The following is a 16,453-nucleotide window of genomic DNA, read 5'->3' on the forward strand; positions in this document are numbered from 1 at the left end:
CAACACAAGCAAAGGTGCAACCAATGACGATACTTGATACTTGCTGTCTAAAGAAAGTATGGCAACATACCCCATCCTTGCTTTCCAAACATCAAAGGGAAGTGTGTAATGATTCTTGACACCTTCTTTTGTGGTGCATACCCATAAAAAACAGAAACATTTGGCCACAAACGGTCAGAATGGACAACGTTACCCCAAAATCTAAAGACAAACGGGAAAGGTTGATTTCCCATCATTCGTCACAAACATCCTCCAATGAGACTCAAGCAAGCAGCTTCAACGCTGTGCCCAACAGATGCTTTAAGAAAATGCCACCAAGTAATACTTACGGTGCATCCTGGAGTCCTAATGGTTTATGGTTCATCCCAGTAAACCACAGCATTCCCCATTGGAATCAGGCCATCCCATGAAACAATGAAACCTAAAGACAAAGTAGGATTCACCTGAAGACCTTTGCTTGTTGGAGTTTTGTGCATGCCGTTGCTTTTCATTAACAAGGAACCAACATGTTGTTCAGCCAACTGGTTTCTGATCACTGTGGCACACTGGTGCAAGAACAAGGAGCTGAAGTACCAAACATTAAGAAGAGCGAGAGTGCTTTGGACCTTATTCAAGAATCTCATCCTGTAAAGAAGCAAAATGAAGCCAAGTGTCTTCTTCCACAAAAAAGAACTCCTTAGAAAACAAATAATCATTTATCAGGTCAGAACCGACTGAAAACAATACACACAATCATCATGAAGCATGGCTGTTGGCCTTGATAAGTTTTGTTTTATATCCGGCAATTCTTTGATAGAGGCCATCACATGTGGACAAAGAGAAATCAAACTTGACCAAACCATTTTGCTGATATGCAAATCAAACTAATTTAGATGACAATAGCTTCCCCTCGTCTGCACATTCTGCATTTCGATATAAACCACAACACAGCTGCAGCTGGGAGGGAGGCAAGCGATAGCAACAACAATGGGGAAGGTAAGGAGCACATGCTGTTTACTAAAGGATTTCAAGATCTTCAGTGACAGCGAGGCACATCATGATGCGACTGTTGTCTTTGGTTCAGTGTTTGAAGGATAGTTTACCCGGGTTTGTCTGTTTCCTTTCTTCCAGATTGCATTCTTCGAGGATAAGAATTTCCAAGGGCGGAGCTATGAGTGCAGCACTGACTGCCCTGACTTGCGCTCTTACTTCAGTCGCTGCAACTCCATTAAGGTGGACAGTGGCTGCTGGGTTTTGTACGAGCGTCCCAACTACACTGGCAACCAGTACATCCTGAGCCCCGGGGAGTACCCTGACCAACAACAGTGGATGGGATTCAACGATAGCATCAAGTCATGTCGCTCCATCAAAAATGTAAGCCGATAACTCGTACATGCTTTTTAGAACATACCCAACGCTTTGAAAGTCATCCGAAAGCAATGATGTCTGATTACTGTAAGAATATTGTTGCACCAGTTTCATTAAACTGAGGTAAGGTATAGATTAGTGATATATAATCAAGTTAAATTGGGTAATAGTTGACATAAATTCTGGGACATAACACGACTTTTCTACATTTCTGGGTTAATTTTTTGCAGGAGAGTTTCCAGCTCCAGTAAAATACCACAGAGCACACCAACCAGGCAGTAATCAGTCAAAGGCCAACAGAGAAAAAGGAGAGATAAAAGGCTCATGATTTGGCAGCAGGGTGCTTTATGTCCATGCCCATGCACATCAATTACTGAAGGAAACCAGGAAAACAGCCAAGAAACCCATTTGTAGAACTCAAAGCAAAGACGGGGGGGAAACAGGTCAAAAGATTCAGATTCTATACTCTAACATAATTTCATCAACTTTGATTCCCTAACTCTTCAAGGTTTACGGAAAGTCCTGGAAGATCAGATTCTACGAAAAGCAGGATTTCGGAGGCAAAGCTGCGGAGTGCGTCGATGATTGCCCATCTGTCTACGAGGCCCTCAAGTTCCGGGAGTTTTACTCCTGTGTGGTGACGGATGGTGCCTGGGTCCTCTACGAACAGCCCAACTACCACGGACACCAGTACTTCCTGGAACGTGGCGAGTACCACAACTATACAGACTGGGGCGCCACCTCCCCAGCTGTGGGGTCCTTCCGTAGGATTCGAGACTTCTAAAAAGCAGCGAGCGTGCAGGGTTCTGGAGCTCTGAATGAGTTGAAGCCAGTTGTGGAACCAGCGTTCTAAAAACCTAAAGAAGACCTACCCCCAGAACTCTGAACATACGTTGCAGAAACCCTTAAATGTTCCAAAGTCCCAAGGCAAACAAAATATAGAGAGCTCTATGTCCTCCTGCTGGTGAAGTTCAGGAATCTTGATGAAGTCCGAGAATCCCTGAAGAAATCCCGAGTTCCAGACGGCTGCGATTCGAGACCCCTTCTGCCTCCCACCTGTCCCTCTCCCCAGAATCCTGAATGTTGCACTCAAATGAATAAAAGTAATTCTTTCCCCACATCACTGTTGTCTGTTTTGGTTCTTATCACTACAGTGGCGTTTAGTCTCGTTCATTAATCTCCAACAGTAAAACTGTTCAACCCAATCGATCAAGACAGGCTGACCTGAGGTCGACTGATCGTCAGCAGGCACATTTTTTATACAACAGGAAACTGAAGTAATTGATAAGTGCAAGATAACTGATGGAAATCATTTTATTATTGGTAACATTAAAACTAATAGTGTAGTTGTGACTTGATGTCAACATACATAACAATAGTTTGTTAGAGAACAACATGTTGGAACAGGTCCTGGTGGAATAAATAAAAATACAATGACCCAAATTATTGTAAACAGTAATTTCATACTCAGTTATTTCAAATGAAAAATGGTGATACTGAAGGATCCTGAGTTTATGCAGACTTCTCAATGTGGTACTTCCACATCACATGTCCAAAGTTATTACAAAGCACAACAAATACGTGTATCTATACCAGTGAAAATGTATAACTGCATGAAATAAAACAGGGTTTAGAAATACACTCAATAATTTTATACTCAAATAGTAATTTTTTATACCCAAATGAACCTAAAAGATTTGACGTCCTGATTTTGAATGTATGACGAATCTTAATGTGGAACTGACAGGACAAACTCTTTTAATCTTCTGGTTCAACAGAAGAATATCTTTAATCTACAGCAGTATATGAAGACGCTGCTCAAACATGACTACTTAATAAAATATAAATGAGTTAAGAAATACTCAATCATTTCATATCGAGTGATTTTATATTAATATAATGATTTAGTAGAAATGTGACATTAGATGCACAACTTAGATGCATGCTTTAACTTATACATATACTTCAGTATTGTGTCACCACAACCTCTAAGCACAGTCACACATTATTCACTTTAATGCTCAATAAGTAGGCCTGGTAAAAATAAAGAATCCCTTCGATGAATCATATTCATAATAGTCATATAAAAGTCACAGTTGTGTTCTCTGTGGTTAGGGCTCACAAATCAACACTAATTTGCATGGAGGTCTTTTTTAACTGTAAGTTATATTTGTGTTGGATTACATACAGGTGAACACACTGGTCGACCGCATTTATTACAGTGCAAATGGTTTCTGAAACGTCACCTCTGCGATTTATCTTGAGACGTCTTCATACTTCATCGACCAGATCCAGTACACTGCATTAATAATAAAGTCAAACAGCTTTTACTGTGTCAGTGTTTGTCCTGCTGGTTTATTGTGTCTTTAACTTTGAAATCCAACTGCATGTGAATTCTGCAAAGAGGATGTGAACATCCAACTTTCAGTGATAGGTCGTCAACTCTGGAACGTATTACCAACTGATAACAGATTCCAGAAAAACAATCCTCTCCAACAAATCTGGTTTAAGTTTCATGCTTTGTATTACAACTATGTTAGATTGCGTTCAGTAATTTAGTGGGCCTTATCAGTCTTGTTGCCAAAAAGCAACTATCACACCTGTGTGCATCCCAAAACTACCTCGATCTTTGCAGAATAAGCTGCAGATAAACCGTCAAATGTGAAATAAATGGAGCAAGTTCTGACGTGTCGACAGTGTATTTTTTTATTTCTTATCTTTGATCGACTTTTGTTCTGGAAAGCATTTGGGTTCGAATAAGTCCCAAGGCAAACTAAATACAGAGAGCTCTATGTCCTCCTGCTGGTGAAGTTCAGGAATCTCGACGAAGTCCGAGAATCCCTGAAGAAATTCCGAGTTCCAGACGGCTGCGATTCGAGACCCCTTCTGCCTCCCACCTGTCCCTCTCCCCAGAATCCTGAATGTTGCACTCAAATGAATAAAAGTAATTCTTTCCCCACATCACTGTTGTCTGTTTTGGTTCTTATCACTACAGTGGCGTTTAGTCTCGTCCATTAATCTCCAACAGTAAAACTGTTCAACCCAATCGATCACGACAGGCTGACCTGAGGTCGACTGATCGTCAGCAGGCACATTTTTTATACAACAGGAAACTGAAGTAATTGATAAGTGCAAGGTAACAGATGGAAATCATTTGATAATTGGTAACATTAAAATCAATAGTATAGTTGTGACTTGATGTCAACATATACAGCAGTTTGTTAGTGTTCTGGAAAGCATTTGGGTTCGAAGAAGGAGTACTGGCAGTGAATCTAATTAATGTGCAACTTTATTTTTGGTCTTTCCAGTTGTTACCAGTGTCAGCAGTTTATAGCTAACATAAGAGCTTTACATAAAGTGGCATAAACAAAACACATTTATTGCAGCGTTTTGGACAGAGCAGTGGTTTAGATACTTGGCACTGCTAAACACCCATTGTGTGTCGAAAGGCAATTCAATGAGTAAGAACAATGGGCAGACTCTAGATGAATATTTGAATTGTAATAACGGTTACACGCACTGCTAACCATGCATTTGGTAGTATTGTCTCTGCCATCTATAAAGAGTAGCGTGTTTGTTAAAGCATCGAGTACATTAAGCGCTACAGATGGAGAAGGTTAGGATTTACAGTTCTCAAAATGTGTTCTTATTGTTGCCGGATTTAATATGTATATTGTGCACGAGACACACGCGGCATTTAGAACTGTATAATCCTGTTTGTATCTATTCTTTCAGATTGTGTTCTTCGAGGACCGGGACTTCCAGGGGAAGTCCTACGACTGCAAAGGCGACTCAGCCGACTTGCATGGCTACATCCGCCGATGTAACTCGGTCAAAGTAGAAGGTGGCTGGTGGGTTCTGTACGAGCGCAACAACTACATGGGCTACCAGTATGTCATTGGTCCAGGGGACTACAATGACTACCGCCGCTGGATGGGCTTCAATGACTGTGTCAGATCCTGCAGGATCATCAAAAGTGTAAGTCACCAAACAAACGGGAACATGAAATACTCAAACTCACTGTCCTTGTGCACCAACTGACCTCATTTCTTTTGGTTTCAGGCCAAAGGGCCGTTCAAGCTGAGGCTGTTTGACCGGCCAAACTTTGGTGGACAATCCTTCGAGTTGACAGAAAACATGAAGTCTGTCCAGGAGAAATGGCTCAGACAGGAAGTCCAATCTTGCAAGGTCCTGGGGGGCTCCTGGGTTTTCTTTGAACACCCCAACTTCTGTGGTCGCCAGTACCTGCTAGAGAAAGGGGACTACCCACACCACTCGGAGTGGGGAGCTCTTAAATCAAATGTGGGCTCCATCAGGAGAATCATGCAGCTGTGAAAGTCAACAAGTTTGTTGTAATGTAATGCATTGCAATAAATTTCTTTGAGGCTAATGTTTGTCATTGCTTGTGTGAAGCTTAATTCAATTTTTCTCTTATGATATAATGAAAGGGAAAAGAAAATAATGATAAAGTTATTGTCTTTGAAACATGGATCACAAAACTGGTTTAATTTAAGATTGAAGGATGCACATCCAGATCCAAGTTCAAAGTTATAAATAATATAGTCAACAGTCCTGCAATGAATCCGACCTATATTCAGTTTTTGTTGTAAATGTTTTACAGAGGTGTTGAGTGAGCTTTGTGGTCATTTGCAGGATGGTAATTGAAGGGCGGTAGGGTCGCCGTGAGGTAAAGCACCTTTCACAAAGTGGTTTACAAACGGCTGAAAATAAGAACAAAAGAAGAGAAAAGTATAAACACTATAATAACAACAAACGGACACATGGACGGTTTGAAGAATGAGTCTTCAGCTGCATTTTATTGGTATCAGTGGTGTGTGCATGAAGAGCATTCCACAGTGCCAGGATCACCACTTCAAAGGTACCTTATGTTTGGTGTTGGCCTTAGGAGCGTTAGTGGGCCTTTGGCAGAAGACTCATTTGATCTACTGGTGATGTAGGGAACATAAGATGGTTGATATGCGAGTTGTCCAGATGGACGTGGTCAACAGCCTTGCAGAGTTCTTGGACCGTTCATAGACTTTCCAGGCACGACATACTGAGGCAACTGAAAAGGGAAAAGCATCAGAGCCGGGAACATATAAAAACATGAACGACCCTTGTTGTATGACTTCAAGATTTGTAAGGTTTGACTTTACAACAGAAGAAAGGGACAAAATGCAACCTTGGAAGCTATGCATCTGTCCACCCATTTTCTTCCAATTATGTGGGGCCGGGTAGCAGTGGCTGCAAGCTCAGCAAGTCAGCCCATACGTCCCTATTCAAAACTATGTTTTCCAGCTCCTCTTTGAGGCGTTCCCAGGCCAGGTGGGATAAATTATTCCTCCAGTGACTTTTGTGTCTACCTGGGATCTCCTCCCATTAGGCCTTTCCTGGAAAACCTCCAAAGGGAGGGGCATCCTAATCAGATGCCCTAACCACCTCAATTTGCTCCTTTTTGTGCAAAGGAGCAGCGGCTCTACTCCGAGTTCCCTCCGGATGTCTGAGCTCCTTACCCCCTCTCTAAGGCTGAGCCCAGACACCCTGAGGAAGGAACTCATTTTGACCACTTGTATCCCCAAATTCATTCTTTCTGTCACTACCCAAAGCTCATGACCACAGGTGAGGGTTGGAACGTAGATTTACTGGGAAATTGAGAGCTTTGCCTTTCAGGTGAGCTCCCTCTTCACCACGATGGTCCAGTACAATGCTAGCATTACTGCTGATGCTGCACTGACCCATCTGTCAATCTTATGATCCATTTTACCTCAAGAACAACACCCCGAGATACTTTGCTTGAAGCAGCAATAAACTGCTATCCGGAAGAGACCATAGCCTCAGACTTGGAATCTGAAGCAGTTATAAGGACCTCAGTCTTAATGTGTTTTAACGGCAGAAAGTCTTTAGTGGCTGTTGTGCAAAATGGCTTTTTTGTCAGTGTCAACTGGCAAGACATACCGCTGAATGTCACAGCATAACAGTGATATGAAATACCTTTATATGCGTTAACATGACCAAGGGGATACACATAGAGTAAATAAAATAGGACCCAAGACAGACCCCTGAGGCACACCACAGGAAGTCGCTCCTTCCTGTGGTGTGCTTCAAGTATCTGTCCTTGGTCTTTGGTGTTATGGCTGAGGCACACCTGGATTCAAATCATCAATTATTTACTTTAAGTAACTGCATCATGCCGACGTCGCAGCAAAGCAAAGTGAAACTGAAGTACTTGAGGAAAGGGCTGCAAAGGTTGATAACCTTTGTTTTGGAGTACACTCACAATTGACAATCTCACAATTCTGAGCCCAAAACCTAAAATATTGAATTAACTAAAAGCAACAGTATCATGTGATGTGAAAATGTAATTAAACTATCTCTTAAATTGCCCACCAGTTTGTTAATTGACTGACGGATTAATGAGTGGTCAAGTAGGAGAACTTCCTGTTATCTGATGTAAGAAGAATAAACTCTTTACGTGATGAAACACGCCATGAACATGTCGAGCAGCTGATATAAATACAGAAAGGGAACCTTCCATCCAGCAGCGTATCTGAGAGCAGTCAGCTGACTGAGGTGTGGAGTCAGACAGAGGGTGGAGCATGACAGTCTGAATACACCTGTCTGCTGCTACATAGATGTTAAAGCGTGTGCCACAGCTCTATGTGGCCACAAGCCAACTTCACCCCTCAGCCTCAGTATCAGCTGCAGAGGAGACAATTTAATTGGATCAATAAAAAGTGTTTCTGGAATCAGGCATTGGCAGATCAAAAGGTCAGCGGCTGCAGGAGTGAGTAAACACTGTATAAAGCCCGGCATCTTTTTTTAAAAACAGTTGCAGCATCAGCCTTTGTGCAGATATAAATGCTGAGGCAATTAAAATGACAATGATGAGCCTGGCAGTGCACTTCAGTGTGACCACATACACTGTATATATAAATCTGCAGCAGGCCTGCAGGCAATAATGTGTATGTGAAAGGTGGGATTAACAGACGTTATCAAAAGTTGGTGTGAGGCCCAAACATGGACCGTGTGGGAAAGGTAGGCCGGACGTCTGACTTATGTGATTTGTTTGAAGTGGTCAAAAGTGAAGCTTCAGTTTGGATGAAGACCGACGTTAACTTGTACCTTGTTGTTAATTACAATTAAGAGACTTTCTAGATTTCTTACACAGTTTGTGAAGTTATTTGTTGTGTATTTACACTACTAAGTGCAGTGCAGTTTTAAGCACGTATCTGAACAGTATTTATGCTTATATATTACAGCATTATTTATCTTTTAAGCAATGCATCATCTAATAGTTTAAAATATCCGACTCCTCCTCCAGATCGTGTTTTACGAAGACAAAAACTTCCAGGGTCGTTATTATGAGTGCAGCAGTGACTGTCCCGAGCTAAACACCCACTTCAGCCGCTGCAACTCCATCCGTGTGGAGAGCGGGGCCTGGGTGCTGTACGAGAGGCCGAACTACCTGGGCTACCAGTACGTCCTGACCAGAGGGGAGTACCCAGACTACCAGCGCTGGATGGGCTACAACGACAGCATCCGGTCCTGTCGGCTCATACGAAACGTGAGTTCCTTCAGAATTACACAAGAAGCCTGCAGAGATAGTAAATATGGTTAACCTGAATAATGATGGTGTTAATATACATGTTTTAGAATGCTTCATCAACCCTGCCGTCTCTATGCTACTGATTTACAACAGGAAATACAAGTTGAGCGAAACATTTAGGACATTTTTATCAACATGAGGAAATCCGTCACTTATAGGATTTGGCAGGTGGCAGCCAGATCCCCTCGTATGAAGTAAAGCATTGTTTATCTGTTTATGGTTACGTTTTGGATTCAGCAGTTAGTGCAAGACATGGAGGAGACTTAATCGACATTTAACCTAAACCACGTCTTAAAAAATGCAAATGCAGGATAAGAAAGAAGCCACGCAGCATCTTGAGTGACATTTCCCAGAATGCACAAAACAAAACATGGACGATGGAGATATCTGTTTTGAAAATTAACCCTTTGATTGTTGCCTAAACAAAGAACAAGTCAAGGATTTATGTCACTGAGTTGTTGAAGAGTTTTCTGGCTTGAATGTCAACTTTCAAGTCGGGAATCTGATGTCCAACTCACGTCTCATTTTGTCGCACACGGGAGCGACAGTAGGGATGTGATTCCTGTTTTAACGCCTTTTGCAAAACAAATAGTGACATTGCTAAATTCAAACACATTGTAAACGCATTTGTTTGAACATTTCTGACACTCCTTCATCATCAACAATATTCTCACATGATGCAAAACACATCTCTCTTCTGGGGCATCTCTTCTGCAGAGCGGGACTGAACTCATGCTCTCTGTCTTGCAGGTCTCCGGTCAGTACATAATCCGAATCTACGAGCGTCCAGACTTCGGTGGTCAGATGTTGGAGTCCACTGAAGATCTGAGCAACCTGCCCGACCACTGGCACGTCAGCGAGGTTCACTCTGCCCAGGTGAAGGATGGAGCCTGGATCTTTTACGAGCTCCCGAACTACCGCGGCCGGCAGTACCTGCTGGAGAGAGGAGAGTACCGCCGCTTCACCGAGTGGGCAGCCATGAACCCCAACGTGGGCTCCTTCCGCCGCGTCCACGGCTTCTAGACTGTCTCCCTTTTAGTTCATGTTTTTCATAACTGTTGTTTGGAAGTTTAATAAAAAAGATCGTGCTCAGTTTGTTCTTCCCGACATGTTCTCGTTTTGTATTTGACTGCTGATCTTCAGAGGTTTTATGAATTACAAAGATTTTTTGTGCTGCTTTATTTAAGATCAAATCGGAATCTCTTCCAATAGACTGCTTTCACTGAACCTTCCACAGCGGAGATGCTGAGACTTAAAGGCTGTAAAATTAAATGAATAAAGCTGCACCAACCACAGAAAACATGCATGTTTCCTGACTGAGTTCTGTTGTTTTATGTATACAGGCCAAACATGTTTGGATCCGTGACATCGTGACCACCAGTCAGTTTTTTGCAGGAGAGAAGTCCACCACAAAGTTTCCCAAAAACGAACATTTTGAATTTCTTTAAACGTCGTTCCTGCATTTGTTTAGGCGCAATGACTGATGGCATGCACGTTAAACATCTAAAGAACAAGTAAAAATGCAAATTAAAATGATCAAATATGACATCACTTGTTTCTGTAATCTGATGTTATATTCTGATAAAATCACGCAGTACAGTCCCTTTTGTTTGGTTGCTAAATGTGGAAAATGTTGCTCCAAACAGTAGCTCATTTACACGCTGGTCCAGCGTTTTAACTGATCCTTTACAGTGGCACATCATTTGCAGTAGTTAAAGGATTGCAATTGTTACTCAGCTGTTACATCCAGATATGAGACACGTCACAGAATCAAAGACCAGAGAGTGAAACATTTAGGACATGAAGGGGAATATATAGAAAAGTGCAGAGGTGTTGCATGTTTCTCGCAGCATGTAAACATTTGCATGCTAAAAAAAACTCGTTTAGCTTCGATCTAACAGGGCTACAAGTTGCAAGTGGTGATGATGCATCTCTCAAAGCAAACAAGACAGATACACTGGTATGAAGTAAACAAACTTTAAACAGACATCATTTTAAATATTCAGCTTATAAAAAGAGCTTCAGACACCCAGGTGTTTGTTTTCCCTGCAGAACTTTTCTACTTACAGTTTGACGTATTTGACCAAATTTATCTTGAATGCAATTAACCCAAGAGCGGTTTGATTGAATCTGATCTTTTACACAATGATGCATGAAACAGAGAAACTACAAATCCCTTTTAAACCCTCTGAACATCTGATAAAACTACAAATATTTGAAGCATTACTGTCATAAGTAAAGATGTCAGTAGTGCATGTTTGCATGAGAATATCAGACTTGTTCATTTAGGATAAAGCTCATTAAAACTATTAATACTTATTGGCACCCTAATCGTGTCTGCCCTGCAAAGATCCAAACACACAAAGTGGCAAACATGAGCATGATTCATTGGCCTGAACATGCACTGATAAGTCCTTTAATGTCTGCAGGAGCGTGCAACCACATCAAAAATAAAAAGGTGTCAACTTCTAATGAGTTGCATCCTGAGGTGCATGCACACACTGTATATTTGTTGTCCTCTTCCTGCTCTTCATGCCGCTGTGTGTCCGTCTCTGGTGCAGCTGAATGTGGGTGCAGACAGTCCTGTGACAGCGAGCCGACAGGAGAACAGCAGAGAGGTCACAGAGCTCAGCTAAACCTGCAGACAAAGAGCCGCAGCCCGCTGATGACTCAGTGGGATTTGCCGGTAAGAGCCGGGAGCATGCCAGCTGCTGTTAGTGCTGACGCCCGGCTCACTGAAAACACTGTGACCCCCCCGACAACACAAAGAGATTCCAGCCAGCACGTTCTCCCAGCTGGGGTTATTCACCTCTAAAGCCTCTTTGTTTACCGCAGCTCCTGATGCTTTTAGAGGGAGACAGGAGAGAGAGAGAGAGGTGGATATAGATCGGGCCAGTGTGCACCCTCTTGTGGAGGATGTTTGGAGCTGCAGTCCAGGTAGTTTTGTGCAGGGCCAAGGTCTTCTTTCATGGTTTTCACTCAAACTTTCAGTGTCACTCAACAGTAATGTTTACGCTACAGCCACCTGTGTGCTTCTAATGTCCTCGTGCACAAAACCAGCTCCAAAAATAAGAAGTTTTTCCAGTTTAGAAATGAATGAAAGCAAATCTCTGCAGTAAACAACCAGCTGAAAGTGTTCACAGAAAACTGGATTAGCTGCAGATAAATACTTATTTGGAGGACGTGTTCAATCAGCACAAAAACCTGCAGTGTTGTTCACAAACATCTGTCCATGAAATGTTTGGAAAAGTAACAAATGAAGTACTCAGAAATAACAGTATGCATTTACATGTGGCTTGATTGTTTTAACTATTGTCCAAGAATCACTGAGTCACTTTAGTGGCTAACGCTAGTGGCATTAGCTAGCAGTTAGTTGACGGTGCAGGTAACTTTAACATCTCCCTTACTTCTCTGGGAGCATCCTGGACAGATGTCTGTTAAAGCTTGAGGTCGTCCCCGTCTTCTTCTCGATGGTTCTTTTACATATCGAACATGTTGCTCTGCTCTCGCTGCATTTGCTGTAAAATCTTTGGAGGCAAACGCATGATTCGTGGCGCCTCTGTAGGCGTCCTGGCAGGAAGTGTTGCTGAACAAGACGGGAACGTGCGTGCAGGTGAACACAGGAGCCAGCCCTCGCTCCAAACTGAAGATGTTATTATTAGAAACAACAAAACAGTCCTCTTCGTCTTCTGGGTCCGAATGCAGTCTGTGCTCGAGTCTGAGTCCGAGTCCTACTCATCAGTGCTGGAGTCCGAGTCCGAGTCCTACTCATCAGTGCTGGAGTCCGAGTCCGAGTCCTACTCATCACTGCTGGAGTCCGAGTCTGAGTCCTACTCGTCCGAGTCTGAGTCCTACTCGTCTGAGTCTGAGTCCTACTCATCAGTGCTGGAGTCCGAGTCCGAGTCCTACTCATCGGTGCTCGAGTCCGAGTCTGAGTCCTACTCATCAGTGCTCGAGTCCGAGTCCTTCAGTCCCTGAAACTTCAGGTTCGCTGTTGGGATAATTAAAAACATGGATCGACTCGATGAGGACAAAGTGTCAACATTGATCAACTTCTGAAATCAATAATTCATTACATCACAGTGACAGCCACACATGAGAGTAAACATATTGGGATATTGACATGTGGAATCGATTTATTGTTCAATTCAAAGTGAATATAGACGTCTCGTTTTATTGATCCTCTTTTTCACCCTGGACTCTTCTTCCTTCGATCCAACAGCACATTTATCGATTAACTTCGGGAATTGTTTCGTCTTCTGTTTCACATATCATGTTTTCTGATTCTTTTTATCGCATTAACAAACCTTCTTTAAAGCTACGGTCCTCTAACATGTCTGCAGCAGGACGTCTTCCCTCGGAGCCCCACGTTTCTTGCGGCTCAGTTATTTATAACTTTTGTGGATATGATTAGTCTCCGAGGCTGAGAGGAGCTATGTTAATCCCAGGAAAAGAATGTTGTTTCTGGCTGCAGGAGTTACCTTGTAAGGCAACGATGGATGGATGAGAGAGGAGAGACAGAGTGTAGTGAGCGGGAGAAGAGACAGAAACACACAGAGGAGACAGACGAGCAGAAACAGAGTCAAACACATTAAACAAAATATACGGCAGGGTTAAAAATACAGTCGACCAGCCAAGTCACAGTTTACATCCATCAGGGTTTCCCACAGAATCAAAGAAGTATGACTGTGGGAGAGGGGATTTATTTTTAGATATATTAGTAATCAACAAGTAGACCGACAATAAACAGAGAGGTTGCACATCATTTACACAACATCAGTTTGAGCTGCAAACTTTGAAAGAGAAGCTAAAATGAGACGGTGTGCTCTACCGAGGAGTTCCTGTTTCCATCACCCTCTGTTACCGCCCTCACCCCTGCGTCACATAGCACCGCTACTGTCGCCTAGCAACAGGTAGCTAGCTGGCTAACCAGGTATCATAACTAACATTGTAACTAACCTTTTATTTTAAAGATAATTTGTTTCAAGGCCTCTTTAGTTATTTAACATTTGATCTCTAGCTATACGATTGAGTTGAAACCAAAAACTTTCACATCAAAGTGTTCTCCTCGGCCGCTTAAAAGTCTGAATCTCGGGATACGTTGGGCAGGAAGGATGCACCCGATGGATCCTTCGCGGCCCGGGAAAAGGAGGTCGCATCAGAAGGAGCCTTCGAAATGGGACAGCCTTCGACGCGCTGCTGTGACGCATTCGGCCTTTAAATACGTCAAAAGATGCAGCCCCTAAATTAGGAAATTTTCACAGGAATGATACGGATGTGCTGTTACAGATCCCTTGACCTTTGACCTTTGAGCACTTAATCTAATTGTTTCTTCCTTGAGTTCACAGGGACGTGCAAGAACCAGCCAGGACTTTATAATGTGGGACATTTGTTAGCAAATGTGTCTTAATTAGCTTCATGATTCTTAAATTATGGAAAAAGGAGTTTTTCAGAGATCACAGGGACGTCTGAAAAACATCTAATCAATACATGTTTGTAAAAGATCGAGTGAGGGACGAATCGATCGCTGATGGTGTCGTTCTTCTGGACAGATATAAGAAACATTTTAAACAATCCCTCCAGGCGTCTCTGAGATGTTGCATTCAAGAGAATAAAAAGGACTTGAGGGGAAAGTAACCTTTGACCTTTGACTACAATATTGTAATCAGTGCCTCGTTGAGTCTAAGTGGATGTTTGTGCCATACTTCATGCTTTTCTGTGATATTGCATTCACAACAAACAGAGTCAAAGGCCTGAGAATGTTTTATAAGGACGATATGATTAAACAGTGAGACTGACCTTTGACCTTCTGGGTAAACAGCTCAAACATCCTCATAAGATTCAGGAAGTGACTGCGTTAGCATCACAGTCTGTCATCCTCTCAGAGTCTCTGCCGCGGCCGCTCCAGATACATTTGCTCTCGGTCTCTTGTCACCCTCTCGTCCTCTGAGGAGTCGCCCTGCAGAGAGGTCGTGTCCCTGTGATGTGGCTCTCTGCCCACATATCCTCACAGCCTCCTTCACACACCTGCCACTCAGACACACATGCACCTTCGCTCACACCTTTCCCAGCGTGCACCTCGCCCACATACAGACCTGCTGGGATCCTTAATTTGGACCTGAGGAGTATGCACCCTGTCATGATGGGCCCAAAATGGACCACAGAGAAGAATGACTCTGTGCTTCTCTTTCCTTTATTATAATTGTTTTATTAAACCTTCTTATCTACGACAGAATGATGCACTGCAGGGATTACAGTTACAAATATCACACGTCATGACGGCTGGCCTGTGTGCTCTGATGAATCATGTTTCCTGTTACATTGTGTGGATGGCCGGGTGCATGTGCGTTGGTTACCTGGGGAAGACATGGCACCAGGATGCATTATGGGAAGAAGGCGAGCCGGCGGAGGCAGTGTGATGCTTTGGGAAACAATATTCCCTAATGGTAGTTCAGCAGGATGATGCGCCCTGCCACACTGCAGACATGGTTCAGGAATGGTTTGAGGAACACGACGACGAGTTCAAGGTGTTGACTCGGCCTCCAGATTCCCCAGATCTCAATCCAACCAAGCGTCTGTGGGATGTGCTGGACAAACAAGTCTGATCCATGGAGGCCCCACCTCGCAACTTGCAGGACTTAAAGGATCTGCTTCTCACGTCTTGGTGCCAGTCTGGCGCTGTCCGTGGTTCTGAAACAACAGCTAAGCCATAGTCACGTGGCGGCGGGCCTGATTTGATCGTTTCTTAAACATCCCCCCCAGGTCAGGGCTGTGTCTGAGCAAAAGGGGACCTACACAATATTAGGCAGGTGGTCATAATGTTATGGCTGATAGGTGTTTATTATTACTATGTAGACAATCTAATGTAATCTAATAATAATACAATACAATATAAGATATATCACTATTCTACACTTGATTGTGTGCAAACATGTGTAAAGCTCGTCCAATAACACAGATGGCAAACATACAATCCCTTTAATACTGAGTGCTTTAATAAACTGAATTTAGTGACTAAATCTATGTGACTATATCACAAGAATTACGATATATTTACAGAGCTTAAGTTCAGTTTTAATCTAAACTATCTATAAGTCTTTAAACATTCAAACACAAACAAGCACAAGTTTCAGGTGAAACCACAAGGTGGCAGAGTTGCACACAGAGTTTGAAAGTAGGCTACGGCTCAGTTTATACAACCAAATAACCTCTGCAGGCTGATTGAAGTCACCACTGAAGGAACAGAACCAGTTTAAAGCAGCTGTTAGTGTTTTTCCTTCTTCACTCGATGCTGAGATCATTTTGCAAAACACGAGAGGAGAGTAAAAATGGATTATTCTGTTTAGTCTGAATGGATCCCGGAGCAGATAGGACTCTCAGAGGTGATTATTTTGGTGCAGAGTTGTATATAAAACATGAGAGATAAGATAACCGTCAGACACACAGTGTTATTAAGTAGGCCAGTGAGGAGAAGCAGCCTCAGCAGTCAATAGATGCTTC

General features: G+C 42.8%; 3 protein-coding genes across 4 annotated transcripts; all 3 read left to right on the top strand.

The window, feature by feature from the left end:
- Nucleotides 1-966: 966 nt before the first annotated feature.
- Nucleotides 967-2,131, top strand: LOC138592395 (gamma-crystallin M2-like). The gene is made up of 3 exons (XM_069663188.1): nucleotides 967-975; nucleotides 1,111-1,353; nucleotides 1,856-2,131. The coding sequence occupies exons 1-3, from the start codon at nucleotides 967-969 to the stop codon at nucleotides 2,129-2,131; spliced, it is 528 nt and encodes a 175-aa protein (XP_069519289.1).
- Nucleotides 2,132-4,954: 2,823 nt separating this feature from the next.
- Nucleotides 4,955-5,682, top strand: crygs4 (crystallin, gamma S4). The gene is made up of 3 exons (XM_069663586.1): nucleotides 4,955-4,963; nucleotides 5,083-5,325; nucleotides 5,410-5,682. The coding sequence occupies exons 1-3, from the start codon at nucleotides 4,955-4,957 to the stop codon at nucleotides 5,680-5,682; spliced, it is 525 nt and encodes a 174-aa protein (XP_069519687.1).
- A 2,322-nt stretch (nucleotides 5,683-8,004) lies between these two features.
- Nucleotides 8,005-9,976, top strand: LOC138592099 (gamma-crystallin M2-like). Of its 2 annotated transcripts, none has more exons than XM_069662720.1 (3): nucleotides 8,005-8,115; nucleotides 8,669-8,911; nucleotides 9,704-9,976. In XM_069662720.1, exons 1-3 carry the CDS (start codon nucleotides 8,005-8,007, stop codon nucleotides 9,974-9,976), a joined length of 627 nt encoding a protein of 208 aa, XP_069518821.1. The 2 variants fall into 2 exon arrangements, with proteins under 2 accessions (XP_069518821.1, XP_069518823.1); XM_069662722.1 differs by lacking the exon at nucleotides 8,005-8,115 and adding an exon at nucleotides 8,365-8,382.
- The last annotated feature ends 6,477 nt before the right edge of the window (nucleotides 9,977-16,453 follow it).

The sequence above is a fragment of the Semicossyphus pulcher genome, unplaced genomic scaffold, assembly GCF_022749685.1.
Source record: "Semicossyphus pulcher isolate SPU_LCO1_2020_fin unplaced genomic scaffold, fSemPul1.0.p SCAF_15, whole genome shotgun sequence".
Taxonomy (NCBI): Eukaryota; Metazoa; Chordata; class Actinopteri; order Labriformes; family Labridae; genus Semicossyphus; species Semicossyphus pulcher.

Bases quoted from the DNA above. Each gene is read 5' to 3' on its own strand.
- LOC138592395 (XM_069663188.1), top strand. The intron at 1,354-1,855 runs GTAAGCCGATAA...TAACTCTTCAAG, and splicing joins CATGTCGCTCCATCAAAAAT to GTTTACGGAAAGTCCTGGAA.
- crygs4 (XM_069663586.1), top strand. The intron at 5,326-5,409 runs GTAAGTCACCAA...TTTTGGTTTCAG, and splicing joins CCTGCAGGATCATCAAAAGT to GCCAAAGGGCCGTTCAAGCT.
- LOC138592099 (XM_069662720.1), top strand. From the start codon at position 8,005: ATGTGGCCACAAGCCAACTTCACCCCTCAGCCTCAGTATCAGCTGCAG. The intron at 8,116-8,668 runs GTCAGCGGCTGC...CTCCTCCTCCAG, and splicing joins AGGCATTGGCAGATCAAAAG to ATCGTGTTTTACGAAGACAA. The intron at 8,912-9,703 runs GTGAGTTCCTTC...TCTGTCTTGCAG, and splicing joins CCTGTCGGCTCATACGAAAC to GTCTCCGGTCAGTACATAAT.